The sequence below is a fragment of the Salvelinus alpinus genome, chromosome 21 (assembly GCF_045679555.1).
Source record: "Salvelinus alpinus chromosome 21, SLU_Salpinus.1, whole genome shotgun sequence".
Taxonomy (NCBI): Eukaryota; Metazoa; Chordata; class Actinopteri; order Salmoniformes; family Salmonidae; genus Salvelinus; species Salvelinus alpinus.
The window spans coordinates 41,100,575-41,118,213 of record NC_092106.1 but is presented as its reverse complement, the minus strand read 5'-3'; the positions used below and the strand labels follow the sequence as shown (position 1 = coordinate 41,118,213).

Below are 17,639 nucleotides of genomic sequence, written 5' to 3'. Positions count from 1 at the left end.
GGATGAAACAGCGTCTGTGCCAACAGTAAGTATAGATAGTAGTATAAATCCCCTCGCACAGTCCCCGCAGCCGGACAACTTTCTCATGGCTTCTGGAGGGAAATGCTGTTGGAATGCTCAACCGGTGTCGCTCATTCAGCCGACAGAAACATTCAACCGGTTTTCCCCATTAAGCAGCGAGTCGGAGTCTGAGGCCGAGCCTTCTCTGGTCTCTACTCCTCCCGTTACGGGGTCTGAGACGCCGAAGGCTCCCACCATTAGCTCTGACAAATTGAAAACCCTAGTCATTGGCGACTCCATTACCCGCAGTATTAGACTTAAAATGAATCATCCAGCGATCATACACTGTTTACCAGGGGGCAGGGCTACCGACGTTGAGGCTAATCTGAAGATGGTGCTGGCTAAAGCTAAAACTGGCGAGTGTAGAGAGTATAGAGATATTGTTATCCACGTCGGCACCAACGATGTTAGGATGACAGTCAGAGGTCACCAAGGGCAACATAGCTTCAGCATGTATATCAGCTAGAAAGATGTGTCGGCATCGAGTAATTGTCTCTGGCCCCCTCCCAGTTAGGGGGAGTGATGAGCTCTACAGCAGAGTCTCACAACTCAATCACTGGTTGAAAACTGTTTTCTGCCCCTCCCAAAACATAACATTTGTAGATAATTGGTCCTCTTTCTGGGACTCACCCACAAACAGGACCAAGCCTGGCCTGCTGAGGAGTGACGGACTCCATCCTAGCTGGAGGGGTGCTCTCATCTTATCTACCAACATAGACAGGGCTCTAACTCCTCTAGCTCCACAATGAAATAGGGTGCAGGCCAGGCAGCAGGCTGTTAGCCAACCTGCCAGCTTAGTGGAGTCTGCCACTAGCATAGTCAGTGTAGTCAGCTTAGCTATCCCCATTGAGACCGTGTCTGTGCCTCGACCTAGGTTGGGCAAAACTAAACATGGCGGTGTTCGCATTAGCAATCTCACTAGGATAAAGACCTCCTCCATTCCTGCCATTATTGAAAGAGATCGTGAAACCTCACATCTCAAAATAGGGCTACTTAATGTTAGATCCCTCACTTCAAAGGCAGTTATAGTCAATTAACTAATCACTGATCATAATCTTGATGTGATTGGCCTGACTGAAACATGGCTTAAGCCTGATCAATTTACTGTGTTAAATGAGGCCTCAACTCCTGGTTACACTAGTGACCATATCCCCCGTGCATCCCGCAAAGGCGGAGGTGTTGCTAACATTTACGATAGCAAATTTAAATTTACAAAAATAAAATGCCGTTTTCGTCTGAATCACTTTTTATGAATCACTTTTTATTTGGCACATGTTTACAGGCCTCTTGGGCCATATACAGCGTTCCTCACTGAGTTCCCTGAATTCCTATCGGACCTTGTAGTCATAGCAGATAATATTCTAATTTTTGATGATTTTAATGTTCACATGGAAAAGTGCACAGACCCACTCCAAAAGGCTTTCAGAGCCATGATCAACTCAGTGGGTTTTGTCCAACATGTCTCTGGACCTACTCACTGCCACAGTCATACTCTGGATCTAGTTTTGTCCCATGGAATAAATGTTGTGGATCTTAATGTTTTTCCTCATAATCCTGGACTATCAGACCACCATTTTATTACGTTTGCAATCGCAACAAATAATCTACTCAGACCCCAACCAAGGAGCATCAAAAGTCGTGCTATGAATTCTCAGACAACACAAAGATTCCTTGATGCCCTTCCAGACTCCCTCTGCCTACCCAAGGACATCAGAGGACAAAAATAAGTTAACCACCTAACTGAGGAACTCAATTTAACCTTGCGCAATACCCTAAATGCAGTTGCACCCCTAAAAACTAAAAACATTTGTCATAAGAAACTAGCTCCCTTGTATACAGAAAATACCCGAGGTCTGAAGCAAGCTTCCAGAAAATTGGAACGGAAATGGCGCCACACCAAACTGGAAGTCTTCCGACTAGCTTGGAAAGACAGCACCGTGCAGTATCAAAGAGCCCTCACTGCTGCTCGATCATCCTATTTTTCCAACTTAATTGAGGAAAATAAGAACAATCCGAAATGTATTTTTGATACTGTCGCTAAGCTAACTAAAAAGCAGCATTCCCCAAGCCTCTAAACCTTCAAGCTGCATACTGGACCCTATTCCAACTAAACTACTGAAAGAGCTGCTTCCTGTGCTTGGCCCTATGTTGAACATAATAAACGGCTCTCTATCCACCGGATGTGTACCAAACTCACTAAAAGTGGCAGTAATAAAGCCTCTCTTGAAAAAGCCAAACCTTGACCCAGAAAATATAAAAAACTATCGGCCTATATCGATTCTTCCATTCCTCTCAAAATTTTTAGAAATAGCTGTTGGGCAGCAACTCACTGCCTTCCTGAAGACAAACAATGTATACGAAATGCTTCAGTCTGGTTTTAGGCCCCATCATAGCACTGAGACTGCACTTGTGAAGGTGGTAAATGACCTTTTAATGGCGTCAGACCGATGCTCTGCATCTGTCCTCGTGCTCCTAGACCTTAGTGCTGCCTTTGATACCATCGATCACCACATTCTTTTGGAGAGATTGGAAACCCAAATTGGTCTACACGGACAAGTTCTGGCCTGGTTTAGATCTTATCTGTCGGAAAGATATCAGTTTGTCTCTGTGAATGGTATGTCCTTTGACAAATCAACTGTACATTTCGGTGTTCCTCAAGGTTCCGTTTTAGGACCACTATTGTTTTCACTATATATTTTACCTCTCGGGGATGTCATTCGAAAACATAATGTTAACTTTCATTGCTATGCGGACGACACACAGCTGTACATTTCAATGAAACATGGTGAAGCCCCAAAATTGCCCTCGCTAGAAGCCCGTGTTTCAGACATAAGGAAGTGGATGGCTGAAAACGTTCTACTTTTAACTTCTTATGGCTGCAGGGGCAGTATTGAGTAGCTTGGATGAAAGGTGCACAGAGGTGCCCAGAGTAAACGGCCTATATTTGCATATTATTACTAGTATTGGATGGAAAACACTCTGAAGTTTCTAAAACTGTTTGAATTATGTCTGTGAGTATAACAGAACTCATATGGCAGGCAAAAACCTGAGAAGTTCCACTTTCTGTTTGGATTCTTTCTGAGGGTGGCAGATTTTCAACCAAGCTCTCATTGAAATTACAGCTAAATATGGATAAGATTTCACTTCCTACGGCTTCCACTAGATGTCAACAGTCAATAGAACTTTGTCTGATGACTCTAATGTGAAGGGGGGCCGACGGAGACAGGAATTAGTCACCACTGCCACGAGCTGACCATGCTTTGACCACGCGCGTTCACGTGATAGGCAGCTCCGTTCCATCGCTAAACTGAAGTCAATCTAATTCTCCGGTTGGAACGTTATTCAAGATGTATGTTAACAACATTCTAAAGATTGATTCAGTACATCGTTTGACATGTTTCTACTGACTGTTATGGAACTTTTGGACATTTCGTCACGTTATAGTGGGTTGAGTCACTGACGTGATCTTCCTTTCTGGGTTGGCGCCCCCCCCTTGGGTTGTGCCGTGGCGGAGATCTTTGTGGGCTATACTCGGCATGGTCTCAGGATGGTAAGTTGGTGGTTGAAGATATATCCCTCTAGTGGTGTGGGGGTTGTGCTTTGGCAAAGTGGGTGGGGTTATATCCTTCCTGTTTGGTCCTGTCCGGGGGTTTTGTTGGATGGGGCCACAGTGTCTCCTGACCCCTCCTGTCTCAGCCTCCAGTATTTATGCTGCAGTAGTTTATGTGTCGGAGGGCTAGGGTTAGTTTGTTATATCTGGAGTACTTCTCCTGTCTTATCCAGTGTCCTATGTGAATTTAAGTATGCTCTGTCTAATTCTCTCTTTCTCTCTTTATTTCTCTCTCTCGGAGGACCTGAGCCCTAGGACCATGCCTCAGGACTACCTGACATGATGACTCCTTGCTGTCCCCAGTCCACCTGGCCGTGCTGCTGCTCCAGTTTCAACTGTTCTGCCTGCGGCTATGGAACCTTGATCTGTTCATCGGACGTGCTACCTGTCCCAGACCTGCTGTTTTCAACTCTCTAGAGACCGCAGGAGCGGTAGAGATACTCTTAATGATCGGCTATGAAAAGCCAACTGACATTTACTCCTGAGGTGCTGACTTGCTGCACCCTCGACTACTGTGATTATTATTATTTGACCATGCTGGTCATTTATGAACATTTGAACATCTTGGCCATGTTCTGTTATAATCTCCACCCGGCCACCCCTCATAGCCTGGTTCCTCTCTAGGTTTCTTCCTAGGTTTTGGGCTTTCTAGGGAGTTTTTCCTAGCCACCGTGCTTCTTCACCTGCATTGCTTGCTGTTTGGGGTTTTAGGCTGGGTTTCTGCACAGCACTTTGAGATATCAGCTGATTTAAGAAGGGCTAAATAAATACATTTGATTTGATTTAATTTGATGACCATGTTCAGACTGAGTGACATGATTGTAGTGAGACTGAGAGACATGACTATCGTCAGACTGAGAGTGACATTTTTTGGGGGGGTCATTTATTTGCAAAAGCAGCAGCTACTCTTCCTGGCGTCCACACAAAACATGAAACATAATACAGAACGTAATACAGAACATCAATAGACAAGAACAGCTCAAGGACAGAGCTACATACAGCTGAAGTCAGAAGTTTAAATACACCTTAGCCAAATACATTTAAACTCAGTTTTTCACAATTCCTGACATTTAATCAGAGTCAAAATTCCCTGTTTAAGGTCAGTTAGCATCACCACAATATTTTAAGAATGTGAAATGTCAGAATAATAGTAGAGAGAATTTATTTATTTCAGCTTTTATTTCTTTCATCACATTCCCAGTGGGTCAGAAGTTTATATACACTCAATTAGTATTCGGTAGCATTGCCTTTAAATTGTTTAACTTGGGTCAAACGTTTTGGGTAGCCTTTCACAAGCTTGCCACAATAAGTTGGGTGAATTTTGGCCCATTCCTCCCTACAGAGCTGGTGTAACTGGTCAGGTGTACACACACTCGCACACACTTTCAGTTCTGCCCACAAATGTTCAATAGGACTGAGGTCAGGGATTTGTGATGGCCTTTCCAATACCTTGACTTTGTTGTCCTTAAGCCATTTTGAAACAACTTTGGAAGTACGCTTGGGGTCATTGTCCAGTTGGAAGACCCATTTGCAACCAAGCTTTAACTTCCTGACTGATATCTTGAGATGTTGCTTCAATATATCCACATAATTTTCCTCCCTCATGATGCCATCTATATTTTGTGAAGTGCACCCGTCCCTCCTGCAGCAAACCACCCCTACAATATGATGCTGCCACCCGAGTGATTCACTGTTGGGATGATGTTCTTCGGCTTGCAAGCCTCCCACTTTTTCCTCCAAACATAACAGTGGTCATTATGGCCTAACAGTTCTATTTTTGTTTCATCAGACCAGAGGACATTTCTCCAAAAACTACAATCTTTGTCCCTATGTGCAGTTGCAAACCATAGTCTGGCATTTTTATGGTGGTTTTGGAGCAGTGACTTCTTCCATGATGAGCGGCCGTTCAGGTTATGTCAATATAGGACTCGTTTTACTGTGGATATAGATACTTTTGTACCTGTTTCCTCCAGCATCGTTACAAGGTCCTTTGTTGTTGTGGGATTGATTTACACTTTTCGTACCAAAGTACGTTCATCTCCAGGAGACAGAACGCGTCTCCTTTCTGAGCGGTATGACGGCTGCGTGGTCCCATGGTGTTTATACTTGCGTACTATTGTACAGATGAACGTGGTACCTTCAGGCCTTTGGAAATTGCTCCCAAGGGTGAACCAGACTTGTGGAGGTCTAAAAAAAAAAATCTGAGGTCTTGGCTGATATATTTAGACTTTCCCATGATGTCAAGCAAAGAGGCACTGAGTTAGAAGGTAGGCCTTGAAATACATTCACAGGTACACCTCCAATTGGCTCAAATGATGTCAATTAGCCTATCAGAAGCTTTAAAGCCATGCCATCATTTTCTGGAATTTTCCAAGCTGTGTAAAGGCACAGTCAACTTAGTGTATGTAAACTTCTGACCCACTGGAATTGTGATACAGTGAATTATAAGTGAAATAATCTGTCTGTAAACAATTGTGTGAAAAATGACTTGTGTCATGCACAAAGTAGATGTCCTAACCTACTTGTCAAAACTATAGTTTGTTAATTCTTATGGTTAACGGGATCGACTTGACAACAGCCAGTGAAAGTGCAGGGCGCCAAATTCAAACAACAGAAATCTCATAATTAAAATTCCTCAACCATACAAGTATTTTACACCATTTTAAAGATAAACTTGTTGTAAATCCAGCCACAGTGTCCAATTTCAAAAAAGCTTTACGACGAAAGCACACCAAACGATTATGTTAGGTCATTACCTAGTCACAGAAAAACACAGCCATTTTTCCAGCCAAAGAGAGGAGTCACAAAAAGCAGAAATAGAGATAAAATGAATCACTAACCTTTGATGATCTTCATCAGATGACACTCATAGGACTTCATGTTACACAATACATGTATGTTTTGTTCGATAAAGTTCATATTTATATCCAAAAATCTTAGTTTACATTGGCGCGTTATGTTCAGTAATGTTTTGCCTCCAAAACATCCGGTGATTTTGCAGAGAGCCACATCAATTTACAGAAATACTCATCATAAACATTGATAAAAGATACAAGTATTATACATGGAACTTTAGATAAACTTCTCCTTAATGCAACCGCTGTGTCAGATTTCAAAAAAACTTTACGGAAAAAAGCACACCATGCTATAATCTGAGTACAGCGCTCAGAGCCCAAACAAGCCATACAGATATCCGCCATGTAGTGAGTAAAAACCCAGATGCATATCTCTTCATGATCGGATCTTCCAGGCAATCTGGGCCCGCACTAAACCGGTAATGTGCTACGAATGCATACAATGAAGAAAACTCTGATGCAGAGGTTATAACTTCAAATGTTGTTTGTGGGGGAACACCACAAGACCAAGGAAACTTCATATTTGTGATCAAGGTGACTGTGCAAGTCCAAGCCCTCCACAAAACTGTGAAAGACAGCCGGTTTCAACAGAAGTCAGAAATTGCATTATAAATATTCACTTACCTTTGGTGATCTTCATCAGAATGCACTCCCAGGAATCACAGTTCGACAATAAATGTTTGTTTTGTTCGATAACGTCCATAATTTATGTCCAAATACCTCCTTTTTGTTCGCGCTTTTAGTTCCAAAATCCAAATTGATGATGCGCAGGTCAGACGAAAAGACAAAAAATTCCATTAAAGTTCATAGAAACATGTCAAACACTGTATAGAATCAATCTTTAGGATGTTTTTAACATAAATCTTCAATAATGTTTCAACCGGAGAATTCCTTTGTCTTCAGAAATGCGATGGAACGCAGGTCGCTCTCACGTGACCGCGCATGTTCAGCTCATGCCAGACACCTGACTAAAAGAGCGCTCCTTCCCTCATTCTTCACAGTAAAAGCATCAAACAAGGTTCTAAAGAATGTTGGCATCTAGTGGAAGCCGTAGGAAGTACAATATGACCCCATAGACACTGTATATTGGATAGGCAAACCTACAAACCTCAGATTTCCCACTTCCTGGTTGGATTTTTTCTCAGGTTTTTGCCTGCCATATGAGTTCTGTTATACTCACAGACATCATTCAAACGGTTTTAGTAACTTCAGAGTGTTTTCTATCCAAATCTACTAATCATATGCATATCTTAGCGTCTGGGACTGAGTAGCAGGCAGTTTACTCTGGGCACCTTATTCATCCAAGCTACTCAATACTGCCCCCAGCCATAAATAATAAGAAATTTGTGGAGTGGTTGAAAAAGTAATTTTAATGACTCCAACCAAAGTGTATGTAAACTTCTGACTTCAACTGTAGCTCTGAATCCATATTATGGCAGAGGTTGAAAAGCCATAGTACATATGTTTTTTCAACAACAGGTTACGGTCACCTAATAATCCCCAGTTTACAATTGTCTCATTCATCCCCCTCCTCTCCCCTGTAACTATTCCCCAGGTCGTTGCTGTAAATGAGAACATGTTCTCAGTCAACTTACCTGGTAAAATAACGGATAAATGAATAAATAAAATATATAAAAACATTTTTTTAAAAGGTCAATAATATCAAAGGCTGCACTGAAATCTAACAGTACAGCTCCACTCTTTTTACTATCGATTTCTTTCAACCAATCATCAGTCATTTGTGTCAGTGCAGTACATGTTGAGTGCCCTTCTCTATAAATCATTTGTTTACAGAGAAATAGCATTGTATTTGGTCAAACACCATTTTTTCCCAACAGTTTGCTAAGAGCTGGCAGCAAGCTGATAGGACTGCTGTTAGAACCAGTAAAGACTGCTTTACCACTCTTGGGTAGTGGAATGACGTTGTCTTCCCGCCAGGCCTGAGGACAAAGACTTTCCTCTAGGTTCAGATAAAAAATAGGACAGATAGGAGTGGCTATAGAGTCAGCTACCATCCTCAGTAGCTTTCCATCTAAGTTGTCAATGACAGGAGGTTTGTCATTATTGATCGATAACAAATCATTTTTCCACCTCTCCTAAACTAACCTTACAAAATTCAAACTTCCCCTGCTTTTCTTTCATTATGAGGTTTTTATGCATGAATACAATTACTCACTGTTCGTTGTTGGCATTTCCTGCCTAAGTTTGCCCACATTGCCAATGAAATAATCATTAAAATAGTTGGCAACATCAAATGGTTTTGTGATGAATAAGCCATCTGATTCGATGAAAGATGGAGTTGAATTTGTCTTTCTGCCCATAATTTCAGTTAAAGTACTTTATATCATTGATCTTGGCTTCATAATAAAGTTTCTTCTTCTCTTTGTTGAGTTTAGACACATGATTTCTCAATTTGCAGTAAGTCAGCCAGTCAGATGTGCAGCCAGACTTTTGCCCCATCTCTTTCAACCATACAGTTTTTTTCAGTTCCTCCTCAATCCATAACAGTTCCAACAGTCAGTTTCTTAACAGGTGCATGTTTAGCAATAATCGGAAGAAGCATTTTCATAAATTCATCAAGTGCACCGTGTCAGAGATAGTTTGTTTTGTATGTTTGTGTGTTATGTATTGGTGCGCGACGGGTCCTTGTACCCACTTTTATTTATTATGTAACTTTGGTTTTGGAGTTATATTAAGTCTATTAAACTACGCCATTTATACCAAGTTTGATTCTCCTGCGCCTGACTTCTCTGCCACCTACACACACGACATTACACAGCGTCTGGATGCTCCTCATTAATCACATCAGACCAACTAATAGTTTTAACATCATCCGCATAAGAGTCACAGCAAAATCTTTTGTATGATCTCTTATACACTATTCTTTAAGGCCCAGCTCTTGGAACTTTGGCTTTCCTGTATATAGCCACTATATTGTGATCACTGCATCCAATGGGGACGGATACAGCTTTAGGACAGAGTTATACAGATTTAGTAAAAATGTGATCAATACATGTGGATGATCTTGTTCCTGTAGTGTTTGTAAACACCCTGGTAGGTTGATTAATAACCTGAACCAGATTACAGGCACTGGTTACAGTGAGAAGCTTCCTCTTCTAAAGCACCCTGGCAGGTTGATTAATAACCTGAACCAGGTTACAGGCACTGGTTACAGTGAGAAGCTTCCTCTTGTAAACACCCTGGTAGGTTGATTAATAACCTGAACCAGATTACAGGCACTGGTTACAGTGAGAAGCTTCCTCTTGAGCGGACAGCTTGATGAAAACCAGTCAATATTCATGTCCCCAAGGAAGTAGACCTCTCTGTTTACATCACATACACTATCAAGCATTTCACACATATTATTTAGATACTGACTGTGAGCACTTTGTGGCCTATAGCAACACCCCAAAAGAAAAGGCTTTAGATGAGGCAGCTGAACCTGCAACCACAACACATCAATAACACATAAGATCTTCTCTAAGCATTACAGGGATATGGCTCTGAATATATACAGCAACACCTCCCTCATAAGCATTTCCATCTCTTCTATAGATGTTATATCCTTGTATTGCTACTGCTGTATCATCAAATTAATTATCTAAGTGAGTCTCAGAAATGGCTGATATATATGAATGTTATCTGATGTTTGCAAATGATTGATTTCATGAACCTTATGTCTAAGGCTACATATGTTTGTCACGTATACTCCTTCTCCGGCCTCCAGGTCATCAGGCTGCTGATCATATGTCACCCCCTTTGGTTCCTTCCCTATATATGTCACTCCCTTTGGTTCCTTCCCTATATATGTCCCTCCCTTTGGTTCCTTCCCTATATATGTCACTCCCTTTGGTTCCTTCCCTATATATGTCACTCCCTTTGGTTCCTTCCCTATATATGTCACTCCCTTTGGTTCCTTCCCTATATACGTCACTCCCTTTGGTTCCTTTCCTATATATGTCACTCCCTTTGGTTCCTTCCCTGTATATGTCACTCCCTTTGGTTCCTTCCCTATATATGTCACTCCCTTTGGTTCCTTCCCTGTATATGTCACTCCCTTTGGTTCCTTCCCTATATATGTCACTCCCTTTGGTTCCTTCCCTATATATGTCACTCCCTTTGGTTCCTTCTCTATATATGTCACCCAATTTGGTTCCTTCTCTATATATGTCACTCCCTTTGGTTCCTTTCCTATATGTGTCACTCCCTTTGGTTCCTTCCCTATATATGTCACTCCCGTTGGTTCCTTCCCTATATATGTCACTCCCTTTGGTTCCTTCTCTATATATGCCACTCCCTTTGGTTCCTTTCCTATATATGTCACTCCCTTTGGTTCCTTTACTGTATATGTCACTCCCTTTGGTTCCTTCCCTATATATGTCACTCCCTTTGGTTCCTTCCCTATATATGTCACTCCCTTTGGTTTCTTCCCTATATACGTCACTCCCTTTGGTTCCTTCTCTATATATGCCACTCCCTTTGGTTCCTTTCCTATATATGTCACTCCCTTTGGTTCCTTCCCTATATATGTCACTCCCTTTGGTTCCTTCCCTATATATGTCACTCCCTTTGGTTCCTTCCCTATATATGTCACTCCCTTTGGTTCCTTCCCTGTATATGTCACTCCCTTTGGTTCCTTCCCTATATATGTCACTCCCTTTGGTTCCTTCCCTATATATGTCACTCCCTTTGGTTCCTTCCCTATATATGTCACTCCCTTTGGTTCCTTCCCTATATACGTCACTCCCTTTGGTTCCTTTCCTATATATGTCACTCCCTTTGGTTCCTTCCCTGTATATGTCACTCCCTTTGGTTCCTTCCCTATATATGTCACTCCCTTTGGTTCCTTCCCTGTATATGTCACTCCCTTTGGTTCCTTCCCTATATATGTCACTCCCTTTGGTTCCTTCCCTATATATGTCACTCCCTTTGGTTCCTTCTCTATATATGTCACCCAATTTGGTTCCTTCTCTATATATGTCACTCCCTTTGGTTCCTTTCCTATATGTGTCACTCCCTTTGGTTCCTTCCCTATATATGTCACTCCCGTTGGTTCCTTCCCTATATATGTCACTCCCTTTGGTTCCTTCTCTATATATGCCACTCCCTTTGGTTCCTTTCCTATATATGTCACTCCCTTTGGTTCCTTTACTGTATATGTCACTCCCTTTGGTTCCTTCCCTATATATGTCACTCCCTTTGGTTCCTTCCCTATATATGTCACTCCCTTTGGTTCCTTCCCTATATACGTCACTCCCTTTGGTTCCTTCTCTATATATGCCACTCCCTTTGGTTCCTTTCCTATATATGTCACTCCCTTTGGTTCCTTCCCTATATATGTCACTCCCTTTGGTTCCTTCCCTATATATGTCACTCCCTTTGGTTCCTTCCCTATATATGTCACTCCCTTTGGTTCCTTCCCTGTATATGTCACTCCCTTTGGTTCCTTCCCTATATATGTCACTCCCTTTGGTTTCTTCCCTATATATGTCACTCCCTTTGGTTCCTTCCCTATATATGTCACTCCCTTTGGTTCCTTCCCTATATATGTCACTCCCTTTGGTTCCTTCCCTATATATGTCACTCCCTTTGGTTTCTTCCCTATATATGTCACTCCCTTTGGTTCCTTCCCTATATATGTCACTCCCTTTGGTTTCTTCCCTATATATGTCACTCCCTTTGGTTTCTTCCCTATATATGTCACTCCCTTTGGTTCCTTCCCTATATATGTCACTCCCTTTGGTTCCTTCCCTATATATGTCACTCCCTTTGGTTCCTTCCCTATATATGTCACTCCCTTTGGTTCCTTCCCTATATATGTCCCTCCCTTTGGTTCCTTCCCTATATATGTCCCTCCCTTTGGTTCCTTCCCTATATATGTCACTCCCTTTGGTTCCTTCCCTATATATGTCACTCCCTTTGGTTCCTTCCCTATATATGTCACTCCCTTTGGTTCCTTCCCTATATATGTCACTCCCTTTGGTTATATACGTTCCTCTCAAGTCCTTGGCTCTTTCTAGAACAGCTAACTTGTCATTGAACCTCAGGAACTTGACCACTATCGGCCTGGGCCTGTCACTTGGGCCTGTCACCTGGGCCTGTCACCTGGGCCTGTCACCTGGACCGGTGGTGGGTTTATAGTCCTGTGGGCGCGCTCCACCTCAATCTTCCTGTGGTCCATATTCAATTCCTCAGAGATAATTTCCCTCACTTTGTCCTCAGACTCCATCCAGGTCTCACATGGAGATTCTGTACTCCTGTCCACAACCATGTTGTTTCACCTTGATTTTCCCACAAGTCTGATTTATCTGTCATTGTAATCATGGGTTCACACACAGAACTGATGTCCTCTATCAATGACTTACAGAGTGCCTTCATCTTGCTGTTCTCCTCTTTCAACTCATCGAGCTGAGCCTGGGAGAACTGCACACTGGTCTTTTATCAGACTGAGAGACATGACTATGGTCAGACTGAGAGACATGACTATGGTCAGACTGAGAGACATGACTATGGTCAGACTGAGAGACATGACTATGGTCAGACTGAGAGACATGACTATGGTCAGACTGAGAGACATGACTATGGTCAGACTGAGAGACATGACTATGGTCAGACTGAGAGACATGACTATGGTCAGACTGAGAGACATGACTATGGTCAGACTGAGAGACATGACTATGGTCAGACTGAGAGACATGACTATGGTCAGACTGAGAGACATGACTATGGTCAGACTGAGAGAGACATGACTATGGTCAGACTGAGAGACATGACTATGGTCAGACTGAGAGACATGACTATGGTCAGACTGAGAGACATGACTATGGTCAGACTGAGAGACATGACTATGGTCAGACTGAGAGACATGACTATGGTCAGACTGAGAGACATGACTATGGTCAGACTGAGAGACATGACTATGGTCAGACTGAGAGACATGACCATGGTCAGACTGAGTGCCTCTAATAAATCTTTAAGATTACGAGACCAAAACAAGTCAAAAAAGAAGAACATTGTGAACCCTGGTTACTGTGATACTGTGTGATACTGTCTGTGCTTTGCTTTCGGGTTGTGCCATTCGTTAAAAGGGACAACAATGGTGCTTAGTAAAAAGTCTACAATTCTGTAATGTCTGGTGTCAATGTTTGAGGATTAGGGCTCAAAAGTCCACAATAACCCTCAATATTAAAAAAAAAAATGTTTTAACCACAAACGTTTTTATTTTCTTCCTGAAACTTCATAATTTGCCTTTCCTCTCAACCACATCCTCCTCCCATAGTACCATGGGAGTATTCAACCGGTGGTCACTCTTTAATTGTCCAAGTGAAATCTCCACGCCGTATCATATTACTGTTCCAATCGTCTGATATGATGTTGCTTACCTTCGACCGCTCGTTTAAAGAACACTTTGCAGCTTCCACACGTGAGCACCCCGTAGTGACACCCTGATGCCTCATCCCCACAGATCATACATAGTCTCTGGGGTGGAACACTGCAAAACCAGGGAATAAACACAAATGAGCCATTGCGATATTTACACTGACAACATTGGCACACACTGATATCACAGCGAATGGAGGCGAATGGAGAAATAGTAAAACAAGCTCATCAAATCAAATCAAATCAGATTCATTTTGGGGCAAAAAATAAATAAAAAGTGAATGCATGAATATAAAAACACTCATTTAAATTAACTCAAAGATGCTGAGACTTTTACACTGGTTATGGTCAGCTATACTTTAAATAATGCTTTAATCTTACCCGCCATATCCTGTATAGGTCGGGGACCTCTGGAGCAGGGCTGAGGTGTGAATTCCATCCGGGGAGGAGTAGCCATGGTGTGGGTACTGGTCCTCGGAGACCCCGCTGGACTGGCACCAGAACGGGGAATGAGTAGGAGAGGTCTGAATGGACCATCTAGGCATTTCACTCTTATAAATCATCAAATGCTGCTGTGGACCCTGTCCGTTACTGCTCATTACGTCAAAACTCAGCATGCCCTTACCGGGATGAGTAGGAAAGGAAACACCCCGCGAGTCTGTACGGACCTGGGGAACCGTCGACATCTGGTCGTTCTGATTCAAGTCGACTAGAAAGTTCGGAGAACAGTCCAATAGTACTTGTTGGTGCTGTTGTCCAGGCGCGGAGGTGGGGAAAGACGAATCATCCATTAAATCTATATGTTGTTGTTTCCTCTGGCTGTCGTAACAGGTCTCGAGGGTAGGGATGTTGGCCGTTAGTTCAAAATCGGGACACGGCGTTTCCATGATTAGCGACGGCTCCTTCTCATCTTTGATGATCCTACAAACCCCGGTGGCTGTGGTTGAACTGGGCGTCGATATCATGTTCGTAGCCGCTCTCTGCAAACTTTCGTGAGTTACTGTTGGGGCCGGCTGCGGTAACATGGACTCCTTCACTCCCTCTGTACCACGCACCTCCGTCCAGCGCACAGGGTCCGAGCGGTCATAGAAAGCTTTATTGATAAGTGAGGCGTTATCTCTGACAGTACAGTCTTTGAACATGGCACTGTTGTTGCTTGAGCAAGGAGACGCAGCAGCGCACAAAGTGCCGACGTTTCCAAAACTACGCACTACGGAGGACGTGCAGACTTGAGACTGTAGCTCCTTAGAGAATTTCCGAGGCTGTCCAAATCCTACATCTGCACACTTCTCCATCAAATGACTTACTCTTTTACTGGAGTCTGTGACGTCTGAGCTCAATGTGTTCGCTGTGTCCATCCTGTCTGTTGTGTGTTTATTTTCCATTATGTTGTCAAAGCTACAGAAATCACGACACACAGTCGGTCAGAGTCCCTGTCAGTCGGTGAGGAGACTAGAGTGGGTGGTGTCTCTTGGTGCAAAGAAAGACCTTCCCAAAATGCTTTTCCGCGTTGTGACAGGCTGTGCCTGTAGTGTTCGATCCGTTCAGATATGAGCATATGCTTTGCTTGTGCAGCTACCACTGGCTTGCTGTATATATATAGAGGATTCCAATGGTACAACCCATACGTCTATGGCTCAATCAATGTTTAAAAGGGGTTTTAAAGTCCAAAACACACCGGCAATGCGGTAGAACTCATTAGGTTAATGACTGGCATGATAATGGTCATTGAATTTGACGAGACATTTACGAACACATTTGGGACCAGACTACACGGGATGGTTAGCAGCAACAGATGATGTGCAATAATGATGATATCTCCATTTCCTTTTTCAATAAGCAAGTGGTTGGCCAGGGTAAAGAGGGTAGCATGAGAGAGAGAAAGAGAGAGGGAAAGAGAGCTCAGCCAAGGATAACAGGGTAGTTCATTGAATGGCAAAATTATGCCTTGTGGCACTTCACAGACTATCGATGGTTCATGATTAAAACACATAGTTACACACCTCTATTTCTGTGTTAAAACTGAAAATGCTTAAGGGCAAATAGGGGCAGCTCTTGCCCTTCAAGTTAAAAAATAAGAAACATAAAAAAAAATAGGATCAAATTACCTTTTGATGCTGAGTTGTAATGATATCACAGTCGTAACACATTACTTTAATCAACTTTCTTTGGGGAATTTGTATTTGTATAAACCAGCAAAGTAGCCCATGTTCTTTATTTAAGTTCCTGTAATGATAATTTACGAGGGCTGGTGTTTGCCTATACTGTATCTAGGAGACGGGCTGAGAGCAAGAGGGGGGGAAACCCTCGACATTTTCCACTCAGAGACATTATCTAATCTGAGGTTTTAATATTACCAGGGAGGACAGAGACATTATCTAATCTGAGGTTTTAATATTACCAGGGAGAACAGAGACATTATCTAATCTGAGGTTTTAATATTACCAGGGAGAACAGAGACATTATCTAATCTGAGGTTTTAATATTACCAGGGAGAACAGAGACATTATCTAATCTGAGGTTTTAATATTACCAGGGAGAACAGAGACATTATCTAATCTGAGGTTTTAATATTACCAGGGAGAACAGAGACATCATCTAATCTGAGGTTTTAATATTACCAGGGAGAACAGAGACATTATCTAATCTGAGGTTTTAATATTACCAGGGAGGACAGAGACATTATCTAATCTGAGGTTTTAATATTACCAGGGAGAACAGAGACATTATCTAATCTGAGGTTTTAATATTACCAGGGAGGACAGAGACATTATCTAATCTGAGGTTTTAATATTACCAGGGAGGACAGAGACATCATCTAATCTGAGGTTTTAATATAACCAGGGAGAACAGAGACATTATCTAATCTGAGGTTTTAATATTACTTTATTATTATTATTTATTATTAAATAATATTATTTAATATTAAACAACATCTCAAAAAGGATATCTTGACTTTTTATGATGATATATTATAATATCTCTTTAAGCAACATCTGCTGTTCAGGGTTGGAGAAGATTGCTTTGTAAGATGTATTCCGCTGTTGCCTTTGTATAGCGTGAAACCCCCTGTTGGTTTTGCCATGTCAATGGCTCTATCTGTGTGGCTGTGAGCCGGTGGGTCCGACTCTCTTTGTATCCATGCTGATTGTGTTTCTGATGGGAAGAGAGCTCAGTGCGTCACAGGGTTGCAACTTTCTCTGGTGACAGGAGGGTCATGACCCCCAACATTCTGAAAATGTTCATTTTTGTCTCCCCCAGTTTTATCATTGCACTGTGATACAAAAAGAGGCATCGGTATGCTTTAGGACCATGCAAACACCACATAGCAGGCTGTGTGAAGGCAACGCTTCTGAAATGCTAGCTGGACCGGCACGGGAGAGCAACGGAGGCAGCTGCTGTCAGTGTGTATGTGTTGCACTCTTTCTCCGAGTTGTAAAAGCAAGCAGAGCAGAAACTGGCTACTCTTTAGTTGACTGATGTAGCTGGCAAGGTAACTGCTGTTTGACTTAACAGAAAAATATACTAATGTTTATTCCCGGTGCTGAGCTAGTAGTGTAACTGACATGCAACGTTGGCCAATGTTTCATCCCTTCTCAACTGAGGTGCATGAATTGGCTAGCTAACGTTAGTAGCTAGCTACCACAGCCAGCTCAGCTCTAGCCATCTGTCAGATATGAGGTGGCTATTATTATAGCGCTACATTATCTAACAGCTGTTGATTGTATGGAAAT

General features: G+C 42.3%; 1 protein-coding gene across 1 annotated transcript in view; it reads right to left on the bottom strand.

Moving 5' to 3' along the window:
• pgr (progesterone receptor) overlaps positions 1-15,458 on the bottom strand; it is a 75,879-nt gene extending 60,421 nt beyond the window's left edge. The window contains exons 1-2 of the mRNA XM_071357943.1: positions 14,287-15,458; positions 13,908-14,017 (exon numbers count right to left, since the gene is read on the bottom strand). Of these exons, the coding sequence (XP_071214044.1) occupies positions 13,908-14,017; positions 14,287-15,290 (1,114 nt within the window). The 5' untranslated portion in view covers positions 15,291-15,458. The remainder of the gene's footprint in view (positions 1-13,907; positions 14,018-14,286) is intronic.
• Positions 15,459-17,639: the final 2,181 nt, after the last annotated feature.